The 24,286-nt window shown below is 42.7% G+C and overlaps 1 protein-coding gene across 6 annotated transcripts in view; it reads right to left on the bottom strand.

Annotated features, from left to right (window-relative positions):
* csnk1a1 (casein kinase 1, alpha 1) overlaps positions 1-24,286 on the bottom strand; it is a 99,689-nt gene that overhangs the window by 48,619 nt on the left and 26,784 nt on the right. For all 6 annotated transcript variants that reach the window (XM_034180988.1, XM_034180989.1, XM_034180990.1 and 3 more), the window contains exon 4: positions 21,885-21,983. In XM_034180988.1, coding sequence (XP_034036879.1) covers positions 21,885-21,983 — 99 coding nt within the window. The remainder of the gene's footprint in view (positions 1-21,884; positions 21,984-24,286) is intronic.

Below are 24,286 nucleotides of genomic sequence, written 5' to 3'. Positions count from 1 at the left end.
GAAACATACAATAAGTCCATGAGCCAAGTGGGTTTTTGGTACCACTTAAGTGGACTACACACAATCCAGTGTCAATGTATCATGGCCCATGCAAAAATGTATGATATCCAAACTATGTTGGTAGCTGTAGCCAGGTAGGGATCAATGAAGGACTACACAGCCATCAACATGTAACATTTAAAATACCCCTATCACAGTGAAACATACACCACATTATTATCACTTACTGAGGCCAGTTAGCATAGATTTACATTTACGCTATGTGTCGATACCTGCCCGCCGTTAACGGGCAGGTATCCCAATACCTGCTTGCTGTGCATAAAGTGATGATGTCATAGCATGCCCAACCCAAGAACTGTCCGCAGACGATAACATGAAAAGGCGAGAAGTGTGTGTGTTGGTCCCAATATGGACATTCCAGATGATATTTTAAACACTGATAATCCGACAATGAACAGCAGCCAAAGCAGCCAGCTTGATGAGGACGCCCTGGTGAATTTGGAGAGCAGCGCGGTACCAGCCAATACGACAAAAGTAAAAGTGAGCCAACTTTTTAATGTATGCGTTTGCTGGGTGGCGTGCATTTTGAAATTTGTCGTGCGGTATGCATTTTCAGAGTCACTCCGTTCATACCCAGTCGCCCAAAATGACCAGTATTTGCCCTTGTCTAACTCGGGCGAATATCGGTCACTTTGGGTGACTGGACATGGACGTCGGGCCTCTGAAAATGCATACGCCCTCCAAAAGGATGTTACTGTATTGCTATTATATGGCTGCGATGCTATGCGTGCTCTGATCCAATCTGCTATTTTCCCCATATCAGCCCAGTTACCATGACAATCAGTCCAGAATGCGTATCACATTCGTTACAAACCAGAAAGCTAAAAATGAGAAAAACCAAGTCGGACATTAACAGCAGCAGCAAAAACACAGATTGAGAGCTTACCAGCTAACAACCGGACCATCTGTTAAATTCTTCATGGAGGTGAAGCGAACAGGTCTGACTATGAGCTGTCAGGAGCTTTTATATTCGGGCAATACTATACATTCTGTTCATATATATATATATATATATAAAATTATTAACCTCGCTTGCTCAGTCTATATGGGAATATAAGACTTCAGTTTTTCGCACAGACCAAGCATTAGCGAGGTCTGTAATGTCAATGCCTCTGTCTCATTTTCCCGTACAGACTTTGCTCTCAGTTAATAATCCTTCAATGCCGATTTGTGTGGACGAGTAGCGTCGCGTTACATTATCCTTTAGTCTCGGATCAGGACATGACAATGTGAAACTTAATATCCACTGTGACGTCTCAGAGATGTTTACAAACATTGTGAGGACAGGCTACAGACTAAATCTGATACGTACCAGGAAAACAAAAACAACCTTTCTTCTTTCCAGTTTATTGGCAGTTTACAAAGCAACATGGTGCATTACCACCACCTACTGTTTGGGTGTGGAGCATTAACCCTCTGGGGTCCGAGGGCATTTTTTTGGACAGTTCACTCGCCTGGCATAAATGTTTTATTATTGCTGTTAAAAGCTCACCCTGCATCCCACATTCAAGTGCTAGGTCTCTTTTTTTCCAGGACAACCTGTACTTTCGGAATATATATGCTGTAGTGGTGTTTTTATGTGTAATAAAGGTTTACAATCAGAAATAAGGAAAAATAAAGCGGAAAATAATTTTCACACATTTATTCAAAACACAGCAAACTATAATAAACTATTTTAACACTTTATAAAGGTAGTTTGGGATCTTGTACAAAGGGAATTTACAAAATAAATGCTCTAACACAAATGCATTTTGAATATATACAAAATGGTCCATGCATTTTGTTTGTCTTTTAGCCACATCTCAAAGCAAGACACTCTTATGCTGATCACTTCATTCATATGCGCAATGCTGCGGTTTTATGCATGGAGCCAGCAGCCAGAGGGCTGTTCAAACAGCATTCACATCCCAAAGAGTAACATATAGCTGCTTCTAACAGGGCTATGAAATGAAAATTCTGAAATCCGACACCCCTGTGGGGCCCCAGAATTAAATTTTTAACCTAATGATACTTTTTCAGCATCTTCTGGAAGAACAAATCTCAAAATCAGTGGATATTTAAATGATCCTATATTCAACCTTTTATTTGACCTGTCAATGATGATGTTGAAATAACAGAATATGACATGGAAGTAGGACCTGGAATGATTTTCCTTTTAATTGTAAACCAAATTATGCATCAACTCAGAACAATTAAACTACATGAAATTTATGAAGACTGAAAAGACTTACAGCATTTCAAAAACCACAGATAAAGCTTGGAGAATATTTAGAAAATCATGGTAAAATATCAATACCTTATAGTAAAAAGTCACATATTCTTGTGTAAATTCACGCAGCCTAAATCCATTCAAAGCCACAATGTCTTTTTTACAATGAAAGAAAGCTTAGATTAGTGAAAAAAAGTCACATAATCTTGTCTGAAATCCTGTTTGAACAGCAGAATGTTTATTTTCCAGAGAGAAAAATTCTTACTGTGTTTTCCTGAGAGGGCACAGATCACTTTTCACGTTTCTTTTATCTTTCAGGTGTGTTGATGAAGTGACAATTCCACGGATTCTTGTCCTTATCAGACTTTTTCAAAGTCTTTCTCGCCATCTTCTCTCTGTGCGACGTCGGTCTGTGACACAGACATGCTGCACAAATCTTTTAAAAACTTGAAAGCTCTAAAAGTTTGGGATGTTCACATGCTAAGTTTAGCTTAAAGGAGACCTGCATTGGAAAAAAATGCAGTCAGATTTTTTGAACAAAAAATGACTTACATTTACACATGAGATCCTTCTGAATGTAGTAAAGTAAATCTGCAAGCCCAGATCTGTCATTCAATGGAGAAATCTTCATTTGAAAATGACAAATTTACAGTTAACATTTAGCCCTCTGCAAATTGTCCCTCTCATCATGGACGCTGCCGAGACGTCACGGACAAGACCCTCTCCCAGCATGCATTGCGCCAATTGTAATTTGTGGATTTACGTCAGTTTGCATCTGCACCTTTTTCTTGCCTTATACGGAAGGATCTACTTTTTTTAAAACTTCACATTGTCTTGCGGCACGTTTGGTGAGTACACATTTCTTTTATTTGCACTTGAAAATTATCTTGGGGGACTTTTTCATACGCCCATTTGATTGAGTGGTGTCGCAATGAAAATCTACTGTCTGCACGTTGTACCGCATTAGAATCAGACAATCTCAAAGAAAATGACCATCAACTCAAATCTAAGCCAACCATCCACCACAAACGCCAATAACTAATAATTTGTCATCATATCAGAATTCATAATTTTCCGTTCTTACCTTGTCCGGGTCTTTTGGACCTCCACAACAAGTCGAATCTGGCCATAAGTGGGCTCATTTAGCTCGTGACACAGAAAAATAATATCCAGTTGTATGTTCCATAAAGTAATTTGTATGTTGAAATCCATCAAAGTCCATTTTACTCCATGAAAAAGTAAAAATATGACAATAAAACGTGTCTTTTGGTGTATAACAACCGATTTTCGACACTTTCGGATTTTCCACGTGGCTTGGGCTTAATCACTAACCTGTTTACTCTCTAAATCCACCATAAACTCCGTTCTCGGTACGCACATTCGTCTGGTGGATGCTTGTTTCTAAAACATATGCTCCACTGATCCGATCATGATACTTGAATTTGGATCTCTGCCAATACTTTTCCGATCCCAAAGCTGTTTGCTTTAATATTATCAATATTGCTGATTTTGTGTGGATTTTCTTAAAAACTTCCCAGAAGGTGCATCTAAGATGAAAGGCTATGTCTCATTCATTCATTCATTCATTCATTCAAAGGCTAGATTTGATGTTTTGGTGAAAGAATGAAGTACTTTTATTTTTTATAGACTTTTATAGCCTTATTTTTATAAACGTAAAGAGAATAAGAGCTCTCTGTCTGTCTCTCCTAAATTCTCAATTTCAGTAGAGCTTTATTGATATTGGGAGGCATGTTTACATTGTCAAAGCAAGTGTTACAGAGAAAAAATTAAGTCCTCTGTCTCGCTCACTCTCTCTTGCTTTCTCTTCCTCCGTCTCTCTCTTTTTCTCTCGCTGTTTTTCTCCCTTTCAGCAGACAGAATCTCTGTTCGCTGTTCTCCTCGGCTACACGCTGAGCTGGCTTTTCATAGCCTCGAAACAGTGAAGTGGCTTTTTAGCACACATTTTCAGCAACAATTCAGTTAATTTTTGAGAAAATCCATGCTTGATGAACAGACAATTTGAACCCAATAGCTGTGCAGAAATTTGCTGCTACCCGCAGCTAGAACACTGCGGAAGAGAGCTCTCTCAAACAGCCCGGCAGTAAACAAGCAGAGAGCAAACAACAGCAGTTGAGAGGATTCACAGTGGCTGTTCTCCAGTATCAGAAAATGGCACATGTTGGATCGCTATTTTCCGATACGTGAATTACGTTGGTATCGGAACCCGATACCGATCCGGGATCGGATCAGTCCCACCCCTACAATCAGAGTCAGCAAACCCAGTGATGTATCAAACCTATGACTCATATTTTCTGTTAGCCAATGAGATAAGCTTTCCAGTGCACCGTGGGTTTCGTAGTCTAGCTACAGAGGCGGCATGCATGAGCGTGCGTAAAGGTGACAGACAGCAGAGCGAGGCCAGAGGGTGCATAGGAGTGAATACTATGATATGAAAATTTGAAATATTGAAAAAGAAAGTGCTTGAATGGAAATTTGCATCCGTCTAAATATCTAATATGTAATATTGTTTATAGTCAAATTAGTCATAAAATACAAATACTCCTGTTTGGCACTTTTGGAGCTAATTTGGTTCAACTGTGCTGAATGGCACATTACATACAAAAAGGCTCACAGTTTCACAGTGCTTATGACTAGAGATCTGATATTTTACAGTTATCATACAGTTGAGTTCAGACATCTCCAGAAACTAGAAGAAAATAGCTGTCAAATGAGAAGCATGTGGGATTTATACCATTATTTTACTGACCAATGGCATTTGGGTACACAATACTTTTTGTGCACAAGCCAGAAAGAGGTGGGTGTAAGCAGGTTAAAAAGGGGCAAAATATAGGACCGCCACAAAACATGGAAATACAAGTACAGGGCATCCAGAAAGTATTCACAGCGCTTCACTTTTTTCAAAATGGATGAAACTTTTTTTTATCATAACGCTACACACAATACCACATAATGACAACGTGGAAAAAACTTTCTAAGATTTTGCAAATTTTTATACATATATATACGAGGTCTGTGAAAAAAGTAACGGACCTTATTTTTTTCAAAAACCATATGGATTTGAATCACGTGTGATTACATCAGACATGCTTGAACCCTCGTGGGCATGCGAGAGTTTTTTCACGCCTGTCGGTTACGTCATTCGCCTGTGGGCAGTCTTTGAGTAAGGAGTCGCCCACCCTCTCGTCGCTTTTTTCATTGTTTAGGAATGGCTCAGAGACTGCTGCTTTGTTTGATAAAAATTTTTTTCAAAACTTGTAAGGCACAACTGAGTGGACACCATTCAATAAATTCAGCTGGTTTTCAGTAAAAAAATTTAACGGCTGATGAGAGATTTTGGTCTGGTAGTGTCGCTTTAAGGACGGCGATCTGCGCTTCGAGGTGGCAGCATCTCGCCGTTTCAAGTTGAAAACTTCCACATTTCAGGCTCTGTTGACCCAGTAAGTGGTCAGAGAACAGACAACTTTCAGAAGAAGTCGGCATGAGGACTTTATTCGGACATTCCATTTTTAACGGACATTTTGTAATGAAAGAACGTGCGGGCAGAGTCGCATGTCGGGCCGGACCCGACCGCGGGGGGTCACGACAGGAAAAACCTCCGTTGGAAACCTTAACGGGCAAGTTGGAACATGCCCAAGCTGTTAAACAATTTCTCAGTTACTCACTTGTTGAAAGCCATCAAAAGCCGCCTGAATTTTATAAATTGTTTTCAACACTGAGGTGTTTCTCCTGTCGCGGCGCACACAGATTCGCCGAGTCGTCACGGAAACGACTGCGAATTTGCGCACACGTCTTTCATTACAAAATCTCAAACAGTGGAATGTCCGCATAAAGTCCTCATGCCGGCCTGTTCTGAATCTTCTGTTCTCTCACGACGTCCTGGATGAATTAAGCCTTAAATTAGAATGTTTTCAGGTCGAAACAGGCCGACGACGGTGCCTGGAAGCGCTGCGCGACGTCCCGCTCCGTGGGAAGTCCTTACAGCGACAGAAACACCCCATAATCTCTCATCAGCCGTTAAACTTTTCACCGAAAACCAGCTTAATTTCTCGAATAGTGTCCACTCGGATATCCCCCACAGGTCCAGAAAAAATGTTGATAAAGCAACGCGCGCCGTCCGCAGCGGCTATTCAGACAAAGAGATTCCGACGGGCGGGGTGGAGCACTCCTCACTCAAGGCCTGCCCACAGGCGAATGACGTCACCGACACGCGTGAAAAAAACTCACGCATGCGCACGAGGATTCAAGCTTGTCTGACGTAAAAACATATGAATCAAATCCATTTTTTTTTTGAAAAAAATGAAAAGGACCGCTTTTTTCATCACAGACCTCATACAGATACACACATACATACCAAATCTTCACATGTACGTGATTTGGAAAGACACACACCTGTCTACATATAAGGTCCCACAGTTGAAAGTGCATGTCAGAACAAAAACCAAGCATGAAGTTAAAGGAATTGTCTGTAGACCTCAGACAGGATTGTCTCCAGGTACAAATCTGGGGAAGGGTACAGAAACTTTTCTGCTGCTTTGAAGGTCCCAATGAGCACAGTGGCCTCCATCATTTGTGAACGGAAATTTGAATCCACCAGGAATTGTCCTAGAGCTGGCCACCTGTCTAAAATAAGCGATTTGGGGCTTTTGTCAGGGAGGTGAACAAGAACCTTATGATCACTCTGTCAGAGCTCCAGCATTCCTCTGTAGAGAGAACAACCATCTCTGCAGCAATCCACCAATCAGGCCTGTATGGTAGTGTGGCCAGATAGAAGCCACCACTTAGTAAAAGACACATGGCAGCCCACCTGGAGTTTGCCAGAAAGCACCGAAAGGACTCTCAGACCACGAGAAACAGAGCGTCACTGTCTCTACACCAGGGATGTCCAGAATGAGGGGATGAAATCCAAAGTATTAAAACAGAGCCACGTCATTCTTCATTTACCTGACCTCATTTGACATGTGTCCCCTTGTTTAGTGAGCCATCACATGAACACTGGGATATCTCGTCGCTGGTGGGGAATCATAGCTAAATAAATACTTCATTGGTGGAATCAGGAAATTAAGACAGTCCACACTAATGACTGTACTGAGGCACTAGAGAAGAAACCAAGGCCGATATTAGAACCTCTGATTCAGGAAGGGCAATGGGGATTCCATCCAGAACACGGAACCCTGGACCAGCTCTTTACCTTGGCACAGATATTAGAGCAGGCTTGGGAGCATGCTGAGCTAGTCTACATGTGTTTTGTGGACTAAGAAGGCATACACCAGGTGCCCTGAGGGGAGCTTTGTGAGTATGGGGTACGGACCCTCTGCATTGCATGATCCAGTGTCCTTAAGACACGATTTCAACATGCAGTTGAGGATTCAAGTGTGTCCAGTTTGGAGACATCAGAATTACAGCTCAGATTTTGTGGTTCTGTTGTCTTCAGACAGTGATCAGCACTTCAGAATCTAAAACCATGGTCCTCCATTGGAGAAGTGTGGACAGCCCCTCTGGATTAGGGGAGAGTTGTTTCACAAACTGGAGGAGTGAAAGTATCATGTTCACAAATGGGGAGTAAGATAGAACTGACACATGGTCAGATTGGGGTTTCATCGGATGTGCTGCACACGCTGTACTGGAGGAGCTGAGCGAGAAGGCCAGACTCCATTTACGCTCCCTTCCTCACCCATGTTCATGAACCTTTGAGTGCAAACTGAAAGAACAAGTCTGCGGACACAGACAGCAGAAATGAGGTTCCTTTGTCAGGTATCTGGAGTTGCACTGTGGGACAGGGTGAGAATCTTGAACATCTGTGTGAGACTCTGGCTTAAAAGGAGCTGGATGAGGTGCTTCGGGTGAGGACTTGGACGTGGTCTTCAGTCAGAACAGCAGTTTCACCTTAATGATGACACGGCCCAAAACCAGCTCAACATATCTTATAGGGCCAACCATTCATTTCACAGTGAAAAACTATTTCACTCAAACCACAGTTAAACCAAGATAACGACCGATGTTTCCTGGTGCCTCTGGGTGACTGCTGCATAGCCAGGACATTCTTCATTTGTGCGCACGCAGCAACAACTCGGGGCTGGGTAATATTTCTCTCACCAGTGTCAGCAGAGTGTCTATAGCTAACACCATGACTGTGTATGATGTAAGAGTTGATTTAACACTCTGCATGTTGTGTAGCGCTCACTCATCTTCAACCCCTTACTCCAGTTAAGTGTTGCAGGGGAGCTGGAGCCAATCCCAGCAGTCATAGGGTGTGAGGCGGGGTACAACCTGGACAGGATGCCAGTCTGTCAGAGGATCGCATATAAACAAACACATTCAAACCTGCACGCACACCTCCGCACAATTTAAAGTTTCTAATCCACCTAACCTCCATGTCTTGGATGTGGGAGGAAGACGGAGCACCAAGAGGGAACCCACGCAAACACAGGGAGAACATGCAAACTCCACACAGAAAGGCCACAGGTGGAAATCAATTTGAAGACCAGATAGGCTGCTGCTGACACTGGTTCACAGATTTGGCAACTTGCTTCCAATGAACTGTGTGCTGCATAACGCTGTTCTAATCACTACAAGGTTGTGCTAGTTTCTTCTATTTCTGTTTAACACGTCTTAGTTTTTTAAGTGCATCTTTTGTGAATTTTATTGAACTTATTGTTGTGAAGTTCAATAAACTTGCTTGCCTCTACTGGTGGTTGGCTCTCACTGCGGTGTTTTTCTGTATCTGTTAGCTGTTTAATCTGCGCAGTTAGATTGATCTAGTTATCTAGATTACGATTTGTTTCCCAGTGTAATCTTTACGTGCCTTAACTAAAGCACTCCTTCTGCTGAATCACCTCTAAATTATTTACACATTATTCACTTTGCGTGTTTTTAGGAATCCGCTAGCTTAGCGTAGCTACTAGCTCTTAGCCGATTTAGCATGGCGGCTTCTCCTGTCTCTCCCGCACTTTTCTGCTCTGGGTGTGAAATGTTTAGTTATTCCTCGGCCTCCTTTAGCAGTAACGGTACTTGTAATAAGTGTAGCTTATTCGTAGCTTTGGAGGCCAGGCTGGGCGAATTGGAGACTCGGCTCTGCACCGTGGAAAATTCTACAGCTAGCCAGGCCCCTGTAGTCGGTGCGGACCAAGGTAGCTTAGCCGCCGTTAGTTACCCCCTGGCAGATCCCGAGCAGCCGGGAAAGCAGGCTGACTGGGTGACTGTGAGGAGGAAGCATAGCCCTAAACAGAAGCCCCGTGTACACCGCCAACCCGTTCACATCTCTAACCGTTTTTCCCCAATCGACGACACACCCGCCGAGGATCAAACTCTGGTTATTGGCGACTCTGTTTTGCGAAATGTGAAGTTAGCGACACCAGCAACCATAGTCAATTGTATTCCGGGGGCCAGAGCAGGCGACATTGAAGGAAATTTGAAAACGCTGGCTAAGGCTAAGCGTAAATTTGGTAAGACTGTAATTCACGTCGGCAGTAATGACACCCGGTTACGCCAATCGGAGGTCACTAAAATTAACATTAAATCGGTGTGTAACTTTGCAAAAACAATGTCGGACTCTGTAGTTTTCTCTGGGCCCCTCCCCAGTCAGACCAGGAGTGACATGTTTAGCCGCATGTTCTCCTTGAATTGCTGGCTGTCTGAGTGGTGTCCAAAAAATGAGGTGGGCTTCATAGATAATTGGCAAAACTTCTGGGGAAAACCTGGTCTTGTTAGGAGAGACGGCATCCATCCCACTTTGGATGGAGCAGCTCATTTCTAGAAATCTGGCCAATTTTCTTAAATCCTCCAAACCGTGACTATCCAGGGTTGGGACCAGGAAGCAGAGTTGTAGTCTTACACACCTCTCTGCAGCTTCTCTCCCCCTGCCATCCCCTCATTACCCCCCATCCCCGTAGAGACGGTGCCTGCTCCCAGACTACCAATAACCAGCAAAAATCTATTTAAGCATAAAAATTCAAAAAGAAAAAATAATATAGCACCTTCAACTGCACCACAGACTAAAACAGTTAAATGTGGTCTATTAAACATTAGGTCTCTCTCTTCTAAGTCCCTGTTGGTAAATGATATAATAATTGATCAACATATTGATTTATTCTGCCTTACAGAAACCTGGTTACAGCAGGATGAATATGTTAGTTTAAATGAGTCAACACCCCCGAGTCACACTAACTGTCAGAATGCTCGTAGCACGGGCCGGGGCGGAGGATTAGCAGCAATCTTCCATTCCAGCTTATTAATTAATCAAAAACCCAGACAGAGCTTTAATTCATTTGAAAGCTTGACTCTTAGTCTTGTCCATCCAAATTGGAAGTCCCAAAAAACAGTTTTATTTGTTATTATCTATCGTCCACCTGGTCGTTACTGTGAGTTTCTCTGTGAATTTTCAGACCTTTTGTCTGACTTAGTGCTTAGCTCAGATAAGATAATTATAGTGGGCGATTTTAACATCCACACAGATGCTGAGAATGACAGCCTCAACACTGCATTTAATCTATTATTAGACTCTATTGGCTTTGCTCAAAAAGTAAATGAGCCCACCCACCACTTTAATCATATCTTAGATCTTGTTCTGACTTATGGTATGGAAATAGAAGACTTAACAGTATTCCCTGAAAACTCCCTTCTGTCTGATCATTTCTTAATAACATTTACTCTGATGGACTACCCAGCAGTGGGGAATAAGTTTCATTACACTAGAAGTCTTTCAGAAAGCGCTGTAACTAGGTTTTAAGGATATGATTCCTTCTTTATGTTCTCTAATGCCATATACCAACACAGTGCAGAGTAGCTACCTAAACTCTGTAAGTGAGATAGAGTATCTCGTCAATAGTTTTACATCCTCATTGAAGACAACTTTGGATGCTGTAGCTCCTCTAAAAAAGAGAGCTTTAAATCAGAAGTGCCTGACTCCGTGGTATAACTCACAAACTCGTAGCTTAAAGCAGATAACCCGTAAGTTGGAGAGGAAAATGGCGTCTCACTAATTTAGAAGATCTTCACTTAGCCTGGAAAAAGAGTCTGTTGCTCTATAAAAAAAGCCCTCCGTAAAGCTAGGACATCTTTCTACTCATCACTAATTGAAGAAAATAAGAACAACCCCAGGTTTCTTTTCAGCACTGTAGCCAGGCTGACAAAGAGTCAGAGCTCTATTGAGCTGAGTATTCCATTAACTTTAACTAGTAATGACTTCATGACTTTCTTTGCTAACAAAATTTTAACTATTAGAGAAAAAATTACTCATAACCATCCCAAAGACGTATCGTTATCTTTGGCTGCTTTCAGTGATGCCGGTATTTGGTTAGACTCTCTCTCTCTCCGATTGTTCTGTCTGAGTTATTTTCATTAGTTACTTCATCCAAACCATCAACATGTTTATTAGACCCCATTCCTACCAGGCTGCTCAAGGAAGCCCTACCATTATTTAATGCTTCGATCTTAAATATGATCAATCTATCTTTGTTAGTTGGCTATGTACCACAGGCTTTTAAGGTGGCAGTAATTAGACCTCAGTGCTGCTTTTGATACTGTTGACCATAAAATTTTATGACAGAGATTAGAGCATGCCATAGGTATTAAAGGCACTGCGCTGCGGTGGTTTGAATCATATTTGTCTAATAGATTACAATTTGTTCATGTAAATGGGGAATCTTCTTCACAGACTAAAGTTAATTATGGAGTTCCACAAGGTTCTGTGCTAGGACCAATTTTATTCACTTTATACATGCTTCCCTTAGGCAGTATTATTAGACGGTATTGCTTAAATTTTCATTGTTACGCAGATGATACCCAGCTTTATCTATCCATGAAGCCAGAGGACACACACCAATTAGCTAAACTGCAGGATTGTCTTACAGACAAAGACATGGATGACCTCTAATTTCCTGCTTTTAAACTCAGATAAAACTGAAGTTATTGTACTTAGCCCCACAAATCTTAGAAACATGGTGTCTAACCAGATCCTTACTCTGGATGGCATTACCCTGACCTCTAGTAATACTGTGAGAAATCTTGGAGTCATTTTTGATCAGGATATGTCATTCAAAGCGCATATTAAACAAATATGTAGGACTGCTTTTTTGCATTTACGCAATATCTCTAAAATCAGAAAGGTCTTGTCTCAGATTGATGCTGAAAAACTAATTCATGCATTTATTTCCTCTAGGCTGGACTATTGTAATTCATTATTATCAGGTTGTCCTAAAAGTTCCCTAAAAAGCCTTCAGTTAATTCAAAATGCTGCAGCTAGAGTACTGACGGGGACTAGAAGGAGAGAGCATATCTCACCCATATTGGCCTCTCTTCATTGGCTTCCTGTTAATTCTAGAATAGAATTTAAAATTCTTCTTCTTACTTATAAGGTTTTGAATAATCAGGTCCCATCTTATCTTAGGGACCTCGTAGTACCATATCACCCCAATAGAGCGCTTCGCTCTCAGACTGCAGGCTTACTTGTAGTCCGTAGGGTTTGTAAGAGTAGAATGGGAGGCAGAGCCTTCAGCTTTCAGGCTCCTCTCCTGTGGAACCAGCTCCCAATTCAGATCAGGGAGACAGACACCCTCTCTACTTTTAAGATTAGGCTTAAAACTTTCCTTTTTGCTAAAGCTTATAGTTAGGGCTGGATCAGGTGACCCTGAACCATCCCTTAGTTATGCTGCTATAGACGTAGACTGCTGGGGGGTTCCCATGATGCACTGTTTCTTTCTCTTTTTGCTCTGTATGCACCACTCTGCATTTAATCATTAGTGATCGATCTCTGCTCCCCTCCACAGCATGTCTTTTTCCTGGTTCTCTCCCTCAGCCCCAACCAGTCCCAGCAGAAGACTGCCCCTCCCTGAGCCTGGTTCTGCTGGAGGTTTCTTCCTGTTAAAAGGGAGTTTTTCCTTCCCACTGTAGCCAAGTGCTTGCTCACAGGGGGTCGTTTTGACCGTTGGGGTTTTACATAATTATTGTATGGCCTTGCCTTACAATATAAAGCGCCTTGGGGCAACTGTTTGTTGTGATTTGGCGCTATATAAAAAAAATTGATTGATTGAATCTTAAGAGCGGTTAGTGTTTTCATTAGCGGTTAGCTCGTGCTAGCTTGACAAAACATTTTTATTCTTTGCCATGATCATTTCTTTGATTACTGTTAGAAGACTAATACTTCTGTTTTTCAGTGTAACTGTGGTGAATTGTAGCTCATTATTTTACTACTGTGTGAATCTTCAGAGTGGTTAGCATTTTTGTTAGAAGTTAGCTCACGCTAGCTTGGTTACACTCTTGGATTTTCTGGTGCACAAAGTACACTACTTTACAGTTTATATAAATCCTGCGTGATGCTGGCAGATAGGGTGGCTCATTTAGAGAGCACTGTCCCTAAGCTAGAACACCTTAGCTCAGTGGAGCTGGATGCCACGGGCCTTGCCGCTTAGAAAGTTCTCCAGATTCTCTGAATCTTCTGATTATATTATGGACTGTCTATGGAATGCCTAAATTCCTTGCAATTGAATGTTGAGAAACATTGTTCTTAAACTGTTGGACTATTTTTTTCACTCAGTTGTTCACAAAGTGATGATCCTTGCCCCATCTTTGCTTTTGAACAGCTGAGCCTTTTGGGGATGCTCCTTTTATAACCAATCATGACACTCACAATTAGTGTCCTCAGTTCCCAAATGCTTATTGAGTGTTAGAAGGAAAAGTGATGCAACACAGTGGTAAATATTTGCACAAAAACAATAAAGTTTATCAGTTTGAACATTAAATATCTTGTGTTTGTGGTGTATTCAATTGAATATAGGTTGAAGAGGATTTGCAAATCATTGTATTCTGTTTTTATTTACATTCACACAATGTCTTAACTTCATTGAAATTGGGGTTGTAGGTTTACAGTTTCAGTGCCATGTTCAGTGGAACAACAACCTTATTTATCATTGCAGCGACACATCAACCTCTCAACTGCGACTGAACTCAAAGCTCGACTGCCTGATAGTTTCATGTTTGGAAAAATTAGTAGATAGTCTTGTGGATAGTTTAAACTCAGCGCTCAACCTACACTAGACATGATTGCGCCACCTATATTAAAAAAACACACCCCTCCAAAACACGGTTACCTTGGTTCAGTGATTACTTGCGTGACCTCCAGCAAAAGAGGTCTAGAATGGAAATGGTGTAGTTCAAAATAAGAAGTATTCCACCTCATGTGGCGTGATGCTATCTTAGACTATAAGCATGCATTATTGGCTAAAAGCCGACCTATTACTCTAATTTGATCAACAAAAACAAGCATAACTGAAAGCTCTTTTTCGACACGGTGGCAACGCGTATTCATAGACAACCGCCTGTAAGTCGCTCTCCTTTTACAGCACAAGATTTCTTGGATTATTTTGAGAAAAAAATAGACGACATTGGATTAAACATATCCTCTCTTCACCATGACGGTCCGATACAGCGACCGCATCACTGCAGATGCTGCACCGATCCGTCTATCGATCTCACACTTCATCCGTCCCTCACTCGTGAACAAGACCCCGAGATACTTAAACTCCTTCACTTGAGGCAAGGACACTCCACCGACCTGAAGAGGGCAAAGCACCTTTTACTGGTCGAGAACCATGGCCTCGGATTTGGAGGTGCTGATTTTCATCCCGGACGCTTCACACTCGGCTGCAAACCGCCCCAGTGCATGCTGAAGGTCCTGATTTTACGAAGCCAACAGAACCACATCGTCCGCAAACAGCAGACACGAGATTCTGTGGTTCCCAAACCAGACCCCCTCTACACCCTGGCTGCGCCTAGAAATTCTGTCCATAAAAATAATGAACAGAACCGGTGACAAAGGGCAGCCCTGGCGGAGGCCAACGTGCACTGGAAACAGGTCTGACTTACTACCGGCAATGTAAACCAAGCTCCTGCTGCAGTCGTACAAGGACCGGACAGCCCTTAGCAAAGGACCCCGGAGCCCGTACTCCTGGAGCACCCCCCACAGGGTGCCCCAAGGGACACGGTCCAACGCCTTCTCCAAATCCACAAAACACATATGGACTGGTTGGGCGAACTCCCATGAACCCTCAAGCACCCGATGGAGCGTGTCGAGCTGGTCCAGTGTGCCACGACCAGGATGAAAACCACACTGCTCCTCCTGAATCCGAGGTTCGACCATCGGTCGAATTCTCCTCTCCAGTACTCTGGAATAGACCTTACCAGGGAGGCTGAGGAGTGTGATCCCCCTATAGTTGGAACACACGGCAAAGCTCTCGATTTACCGATCAATCTACGTTCCGAACCTCACCTATGGTCATGAGATTTGGCTCATGACCGAAAGAACGAGAACGCGAGTACAAGTGGCCGAGATGAGTTTCCTCCGCAGGGTGGCTGGGCACTCCCTTAGAGATAGGGTGAGGAGCTCGGTGACGAGCTCGGTGACTCAGGAGGAGCTCGGAGTCGAGCCGCTGCTCCTCCACGTTGAAAGGAGTCAGTTGAGGTGGCTCGGGCATCTTTTCCGGATGCCCCTGGACGCCTCGCTGGAGAGGTGTTCCGGGCACGTCCCATTGGGAGGAGGCCCCGGGGAAGACCCAGGACATGCTGGAGGGACCACATCTCTCGACTGGCTTAGGAACGCCTTGAGTTCCCCCAGAGGAGCTGGGGGAGGTGTGTGTGGATCAGGAGGTCTGGGCGGCTTTGCTTGAGCTGCTGCCCCCGCGACCCGACTCCGGATACAGCGGAAGAAAATGGATGGATATCCCAGCATGCCTTAACCCAGCCACTACACCCTGCTATTGAGGTGGGTGCCATGACTGAGGTATTACCTCGATTTACAGAATTTGTTAGTATCTCACTAGCCATGCTGATGAAACTCGTAACGTCTACAAAAAGCACAACCTGTTTATTTGATCCTATACCAACAAAACTGTTTAAGGACCTGTGGCCCACTCTTGAGCCGACTGTGTTGGAAATTATTCATCTTTCTTTAACTTCTGGATCTGTTCTTAAATGTTTCACGTCTGCAGTGATTAAGCCATTACTTAAGAAATCTCATCTTGACACTAGTGTATTGAAAAACTACAGGCTGATATCAAATCTATCATTTTGCTCTAAAATTCTGGAAAAAGTGGTGTCACAGCAGTTCGTGGACTATCTTACTGAGAATAATATCTTTGAGCCACTGCAGTCTGCTTTTAAAAAGCATCATTCCACAGAGACAGCTCTCACTAAAGGAGTGAATGATCTTCTGTTTTCAATGGATTCTGAAACTACTACAGTTCTGGTGCTGTTAGATCTCAGTGCTGCATTTGACACCATGGATCATCATATTCTACTCAATAGGGTGCAGAATCATTTTGTGATTACTGGGAGTGCCCTTGTATGGTTGACATCATACCTGACCAGTTGTTCTCACTGTGTTTTGTACAATAACACTACATCTAACCTTAGTGACATGAAATTAGGGGTTCCATTTTAGGCCCCCTGCTTACCTTTCATTGCTATGCTGATGATACTCAGTTATACATGCCGATAACTGCTGGTAATCTCATCCACATAAAAGCCTTACAAAATTGCCTTGCATCAGTAAATAGCTGCATGTTTAGCAATTTCTTACTTTTAAACTCTGATAAGACTGAAATGATGGTTCTTGGTCCAGTGAGACATCGGCATCAATTTGACAAGCTAACGCTTAGCCTCGGCTCGAGTGTCATACATCACAATGACAAAGTGAGGAACCTTGAGGTAATTTTTGATCGTAAACGGTCATTTGACCTCCACATTAGAGATATTACGAGGACTGCTTTCGTCCACCTGCGAAATATAGCAAAGATTCATCCCATCCCATCTATGGCTGATGCTGAGACCCTGATTCATGCGTTTGTCTCTTCTAGATTGGACTACTGAAATGTTCTATTATCTGGTTTACCGCAGTCCAGTATTAGGGGTCTCCAATTGGTTCAAAATGCTGCTGCCAGACTTTTGACAGGAAGCAGAAAGTTTCACCACATTAATCAAAGTTTATTTGTATAGCCCTTTACATCAATGCATAAATCAACAAATAATGAACAACCACAATAAAACTATGTACTAAAAGCAACTCTGAACAAATAGGTTTTTAGTTTAGCTTTGAATAGAGATAGAGTACTTATCGAGCGCAACTCAATGGGCAATGAGTTCCAAAGTCTAGGCCCAGCCACCGCAAATGATCAGTCTCCACTATGTTTGCTCTTGGTCCTGGGGACCTCCAGCTGGTCTTGACTGGAGGACCGCAAAGTTCTTGTTGGTGTGTGCGCAGCTAACAGCTCAGACAGGTAAGAAGGTGCAAGTCCGTGTATAGCTTTAAAAACAAACATTAAAAGTTTAAAATCAATTCTGAAGCGGACTGGGAGCCAGTGAAGACTAAACAGCACAGGAGTAATGTGACTGTGTTTGCGAGTGTTTGTCTGAAGGCGGGCTGCAGCATTTTGAACCATCTACAGACGTTGGAGACAGCTCTGGTTGACACCCACATACAGTGCATTACAATAATCTATCCTGGAGCTGATGAATGCATGCATAGCCTTTTCTAGGTCCGTCCATGAAAGGAAAGGTTTGACTTTGGTCAGAAGATGAAGCTGAAAAAAAGCTGGCTTTCACCACACTGTCAATTTGTTTGTCAAATTTTAAATATTCATCAAATTTGACCCCAGATTTCTTACAACTAACTGACGGGTAAGGAGCAAGATCATTTAAGTTAGGTAAAGCACCACCAGGTTTCAAGCCAAACAAAATGCACTCAGTTTTGCTCTCATTGAGGTGCAAAAAGTTCTGCGAAAGCCAGTGTTTAATGTCTGACAATGCATTTTGCATGGACAGCAGTGCACAGGACCTGTTGTGTGTGACTGGCAGATACATTTGTAAATCATCGGCATAGAAATGAAAAGACATATTGTGTTTGGATAAGACAGAACTCAGTGGCAACATGTATAGGGAGAACAGCAAAGGACCAAGAATGGAACCTTGGGGCACGCCTGTAGTTAGGGGAACAGTAGAGGAGGAGAGATCACTGATCATGACCCTAATGCTCCTATCAGTCAGATAAGACTGACACCATTTTAACACAGTGCCCCGGAATCCAACCTGTTCTCGCAAATGTCTGCAGAGGAGAGAGAGTGGTCCACAGTGTCAAATGCTGCAGTTAGATCCAACATGACCAGCAGCATGGGTCTTTTCGAGTCCAGACACACGAGGATGTCATTCTACACCTTCAACAGAGCAGACTCAGTGCTGTGACGAGAACTGAAACCAGACTGAAATTTTTAAAGAATCTGATTTTTTTCTAAAAACTCTTGCAACTGTATAAAAACAACTTTTTCAAAACCATGGACAAAAAAAGATAAATTTGAGACCGGCCTAAAATTTGCCAGGACAGAGGGATCCAGATTGGGTTTCTTAAGTAGTGGTCTGGCAACAGCATGTTTAAACACTTGTGGAACTGTTCCAGAGCTAAGACAACTGTTAATAAATGAGATGAGGCATGGCCCAACAGAAGTAAAGACCTCTTTTAATAACTTAGCGGGAATTATGTCCAATGGACAATAACCAGGTGAAATGCGCTGCACCACCTCAGAGAGGAGCGAGAGAGACACCTGCTCAAAGTGATCCAGAGTCGCTGCTGGGATTGTGGGAGAGACCACTTCTACACAGACACAAGAGTTATTAACAATGTTGTCTCTTACTGCTACCTTATCAGTGAAAAATTCGAGAAATTTTTCACAGGTCGAGACGGAGACATCTGCCAACACTGTCGGTGGATTTACGACTGAGTTGATGGTGTTAAATAACACTCTAGGATTACTAGAACTGTTAGTAATGACCCGGGAAAGATACTGAGATTTAGCCAAAGTGACTGCTCGTTGATACTCCACCAGCCTGACACGCAGAATTTCTAAAGAGACCTGGAGATGATCCCTTTTCCATCTGCGTTCAGCCTGTCTGCAGCTCCTGCGCAGGGCTCTCATGATATCATTTAGCCAGGGGTCCAGTTTGGGCTTTGTGGATTTGCATCTTAACGGTGCTATGGTGTCCAATATCCTGGAGCAGGTGGACGTGAAGGAGATGAAGTCATCTGGAGGCAGTGAGATGCTATCCACAGAATGCAAATGAGTATCCATGAAGGCAGATGCAAACTCTGCAGCTGTGGAGGAGGTGATGGTCCGGTGAACACACGCAGAAATTGAGGACTAGGTTATTGGACTTGGAGCAACAAAATCAAACAGCACAGGTATATGGTCTGAAATATGGGTGGCTGCTGTCCCTTTACAAGTCAATGACAGTCCATGTGAAATGACCAAATCTAGCGTATGTCCAAGCTCATGTGTGGGGCAGTCAACATGCTGGGTCAGATTAAAAGAGTCAATTAGACATTTAAATTCCTTGGCCAATTGGTTATGAGGGCAGCAAACATGAATGTTGAAGGCCCCACAGATCAGTATGTTGTCATATTTAGGCAGAATGTCTGATAAAAAGTCAGAGAACTCAGAAATAAAATCCTTATTGTACTTCGGGGGGTGATAGATGGCAGCACACAGTAGGGGGGATGTGAAACTTATTACAAACAGTTGTGCTTCAAACGTGGGAAAGTCACTAGCTTGGATAAGATGGCATTTCCAGTCCTGTTTGTAAACTGTGGCCAATCCACCACCACGGCCTAAAGCTCGAGGGGCGCTAAAAAAGGAGTATCCGGAGGGAAGGATCTCCGTAAAAGCGCCGTTATCACCTTGTTTCAGCCACGTCTCAGTCATCAAAAGCAGATCCAAATCATTCGCGCAAATTAAACCCATTTTGGCATCTCTTCACTGGCTTCCTGTCCCAGTGAGATCAGATTTTAAGGCTCTGTTACTAACCTGTAAAATTATTCATGGACTAGCACGTCCCTATTTAGCTAACCTACTTAAACCCTATGTACCGGCCTGGGCTCTGTGTTCTCAGGGTACAGCACCACTTGGTGTCCCTAGAGTGAGTCAAAAGTCTGCAGATCACAGAGCTTTCTCTGTGGAATGATCTCCCCGCATCAATAAAACCACCAGATTCTGTGAAGAGTTTCAAGTCCAGACTTAAGACGCGCTTATTTCCCATTTTGTATGGCTAGCATACTGGCATAGTATGTTACTATGCTTTTTATCCTTTTAAATTCATTTCATTAGTAAACCGAGAAGGCCGTGGCCTCAACCATTTAAAGTCTGGGCTAGTGGCCGGTGATCACCTTAGTATTTCTTCTGTTTTTTTCTTGTTGTTTAATGCTGACAAATTATACTGTATTTGTTGTCTTTCTCATGCCTGATTCTATTTTTTCTCTCTGTTTGAGGTGCAGCTCCATCCAGAGATGGGGGTGGAGTCTTCTTTTGCAAGCCTCCTGTCCTGTGCACCGGCATGGACGCCCAAAATTTCCTGTATATTCGTTTTGTCAATTGTCAGTAGCATGGCCCAAGCAGAGGGTCACCCCTTTGAGTCTGGTCTGTTTGAGGTTTCATCCTCAAATCATCAGAGGGAGTTTATCCTTACCACTGTCATCTGTGTGCTTGCTCTCAGGGTTGGTAAGGTTCAACCTTACTTGTGTGAAGCACCTTGAGGGAACTTTGTTGTGATTTGGTGCTATATAAATGAAAAATAGAATTGAATGACTTTCTTGCTGTGAGGCAACAGTGCTAACCACTAAGTCAATGTGCCGCCCCATGTAGTGCTTTTCTTCCCTAAATTGTTGATGCCAACATTAAAACCTAACGCCTGTAGCTGCACACCGCATCCATTCAGTAAGTCGAGTTTTACTTTTCTACTCTTTTCTCCATGCAGCTGCTAGTTTAATGTGTTTGAATAACTCACATGCACGTGAGTTGGAGGGCTCGTCACGTGTCCTTGTCCCTGAATTAATCAATCGTGACTGCGGTCGTTCCCTCAGACAAAGAGATATCAAATATGTTGAAAGAGTAAAGTTTATATGCGAAAAACAAAAAGGACAATGACACTACAAATGGTTCTTTCAAGGGAAATCCATCTGGTCACTGAGCTCTTGCACCCCTGTGAGCACAGATACACGCGTGAAAGACCACATGCATGTTTTTGTGCAAACATCTGTGGGTCAAAAACAAAACAAGGTTTCACATCATCTTTCCAGGCACCACATCCATATTTTGTCCTCACTGACTTGTGCTGGACAGTTAACACTTTCACCAAATGCATGTGACTACTGACTACACCAATCATGGGGTGGGGCTGTCCCATGAGTCATCAGTTTTGTGCCAGTCATGTTCATGTCTAGAACATCCTTTTTTGTTGTTTTTAAATGGTGAAGCACAGCTTGTATACGACTGTTTAACTGCAGTGAGGACAGTCTGCCCAAAGACCAGATACTATTACACGGATCTAAACAGGACAATAATCAATCTTCGTGAAGCAGTGTATTAGCACTGCTTCACCTGAGGTGAGGGGGCGCTGCTTCACATACCGATTTCCTACATCTGCACTTTCAGACTGCAGTACTGATGCCAGCGACAAGCTGAAAACCACAGCGGCTCACACAGCATGTGGGCACAGACAAAGAGGAGAGCGAGTTTCATGTGTCCCGTTGTTTTGCTGTGGACAGTGAAGACGTGACTCTTACCTTGTTACAGTGACGCCCAATGCCCATGAGGAAGTTATCTGGTTTGATATCTCTGTGGATGAAGTTCTTTGTGTGTACATACTCGATTCTGCTGATCATCTAAAGACAAACAAGCACAGAACTGATGAGCCATCCCACAAATTCACTTCACTGCCTCGGTTCTGTTTCTTTACAGACTTAAAACTAATTTTCCTCTTGTTTAACGTTTAATTTCACAGGAATACAAAATCTTAGTTCCAATGCGGAAAATGTGTTCTTGAATAATCAAGACTGAGGTGACAGACTTTATTACATTTATTCATTTGACACCACAGGAGTCCGTTCCATAAAACAGGATTACCAAATAACAGGGGTAGAGAAATCCACTGGTGCGAGGTCACTGACCAGTCATTTTCAACCTGTGTCTAGTCGATATTTCCCTGCTAGATAGATGTCTAGTTAAAAATCTTGTGATTAAAACTGTTCCACGAAATCGACATTTTTTTTTCCCCAAAATTGTGCCTTAAATAACTGAGCCACTCAGATTACAACAGACTTTTAGATAGCAAGCCATCCAGCCTTCATTTGGATGGCCAATTTTAGAAAAAGATGTGTACAGTTTGCTGAAAGCCGTCTAAAATGCGGAGTTTTTCAAATGAGCTGTCTGTGTGTGTGTGTGTGTGTGTGTGTGTGTGTGTGTGTGTGTGTGTGTGTGTGTGTGTGTGTGTGTGTGTGTGTGTGTGTGTGTGTGTGTATAGCTGCTCAGACTGCTGGTGCTCACACAGGCAGGGAGAGTGTGAGGGGCTGAAGGGAGAAGAATCTCAATGCGCAGGTTCTCACATTAGGCAGGTGAGAACTTTTTTTTTTTTTTTTTTTTTTTTTTTTTTTAAGTATTTAAGATGGCAGGGTTCTCCCCTGAAATTTTTAGTATAGCGGTACTGTTGGGAACTATCACCGCGCGCAACGCTTCCACTTGGGGTCCTATCCGACCTTGTGTCCTGAAGCCCAAAAATAAAATGAAAAACTTTTAATGCTGTTTCTGGTCTGATTCTGTGCCGAATTGTTGATTAGTTAAATTAATCTAAAATGTGTGTGTTTCATTGACATACTTTGTTACGAATGTGCAATAAACTTATTTGAAAGAAAAAAAGAATGTACCAAAAAACAATTTAAAATGTGGGACTTTTTTATTATTATTATTTTTTAAACTTATTTCCACTGCATAATTTTCAATTTGAAAAATCACAATATCACCAGGCTGGGGACATTCACTGTGAAAATCTCACCTGGTCCTTGTAATTCAGATTTTGACACCCCTCTATATTGTCTAAAAATAGAAAACAAAAAGGTCTAGCTTTCCTCCGTGAGTCAACAGGTGCATTTCTGGAAAACATCTTATTACTCTGCATTTGCTGGCATTTCTCAGCGTGTGATGTACATTTTAGGAAAAGCAGAAACATCCCAATGGCTGACAACAGTGAAACGAACACTGCTTCGCATGATAACGAAGCTTGTGAGTTTTCATTCCAAAGTGAAGTTTCGGCTTTGCAGAGGCTGTACAGAGAGACAGGAGGTGACACACTTCACCCCAAAACTCTTAATTTTGTCAGACTGATGGATTTTGGATTCCAACATGTGGTGATGCTACTGTTTGTGTCACTAGACGCCATTTTAGCCCTGTCATGAGCGTGCACGCGGAATTTCTCCATGACGCCATGTGGAACGGACTTTGGAAGTCACAAGTGGATGACTGTTCGGGTTTTTTTTCCCTTCTTCTCAGTGGAGCTAATAGGGTTCATCTTTATTTTACTGTCTTGACGTGAGACTGTTCTGTAACGGAACAGCACGCACCGCACTTTTTGCACAGTGGAAATCTGGTGCTCTTTTATCTGTGACTGCATCAAAATTAACAGTTTAAAAAAAAGTGTCATCATAACACAATATCACACTTATGTAAACTTTGTAATTAATCTGTGGTTTGTTTTTAACATTAACAGCATTCAAGTGCGCATTGAGATGTTTTTCTCTAAAGCTCCTTTTACACAGGGGCTGCTCCCAGTTGCGTCATGACGACGCAGGAATTTCTGCGTCAGGTGCGCGCAGCAGGGGGCAGAGAGGAGGTGAGAACGCAGCCTGCAGGTTCTCTGCACAGAGACGTCAGAGTGCACAGTGTCTGCAGCCAAACTGTGCACTCTGACTTCTCTTCTACTTTATATGTGTTCTTGTACTGAGCTGCAGGTAAGCGCTCCGAGTTCTGTTATAGTTTATCTTTCCTCTTTTGATCGCAAGATGCGCGCAAGCGCGAGCGAATGAACCATCTGTGAGCAAATGCGGAGATGTCTGGAGTTCTACTTGATGTTGACATGTCCTGTCTCTGGCAATCAGTCTGTGACACATTTGTGAGAGAAGAAGCTGCTTCACAG

Source organism: Thalassophryne amazonica, chromosome 11 (genome assembly GCF_902500255.1).
Source record: "Thalassophryne amazonica chromosome 11, fThaAma1.1, whole genome shotgun sequence".
Classification (NCBI taxonomy): Eukaryota; Metazoa; Chordata; class Actinopteri; order Batrachoidiformes; family Batrachoididae; genus Thalassophryne; species Thalassophryne amazonica.
The sequence above is the reverse complement of the archived record's forward strand: the minus strand, read 5'-3'. Positions and strand labels throughout refer to the sequence as shown.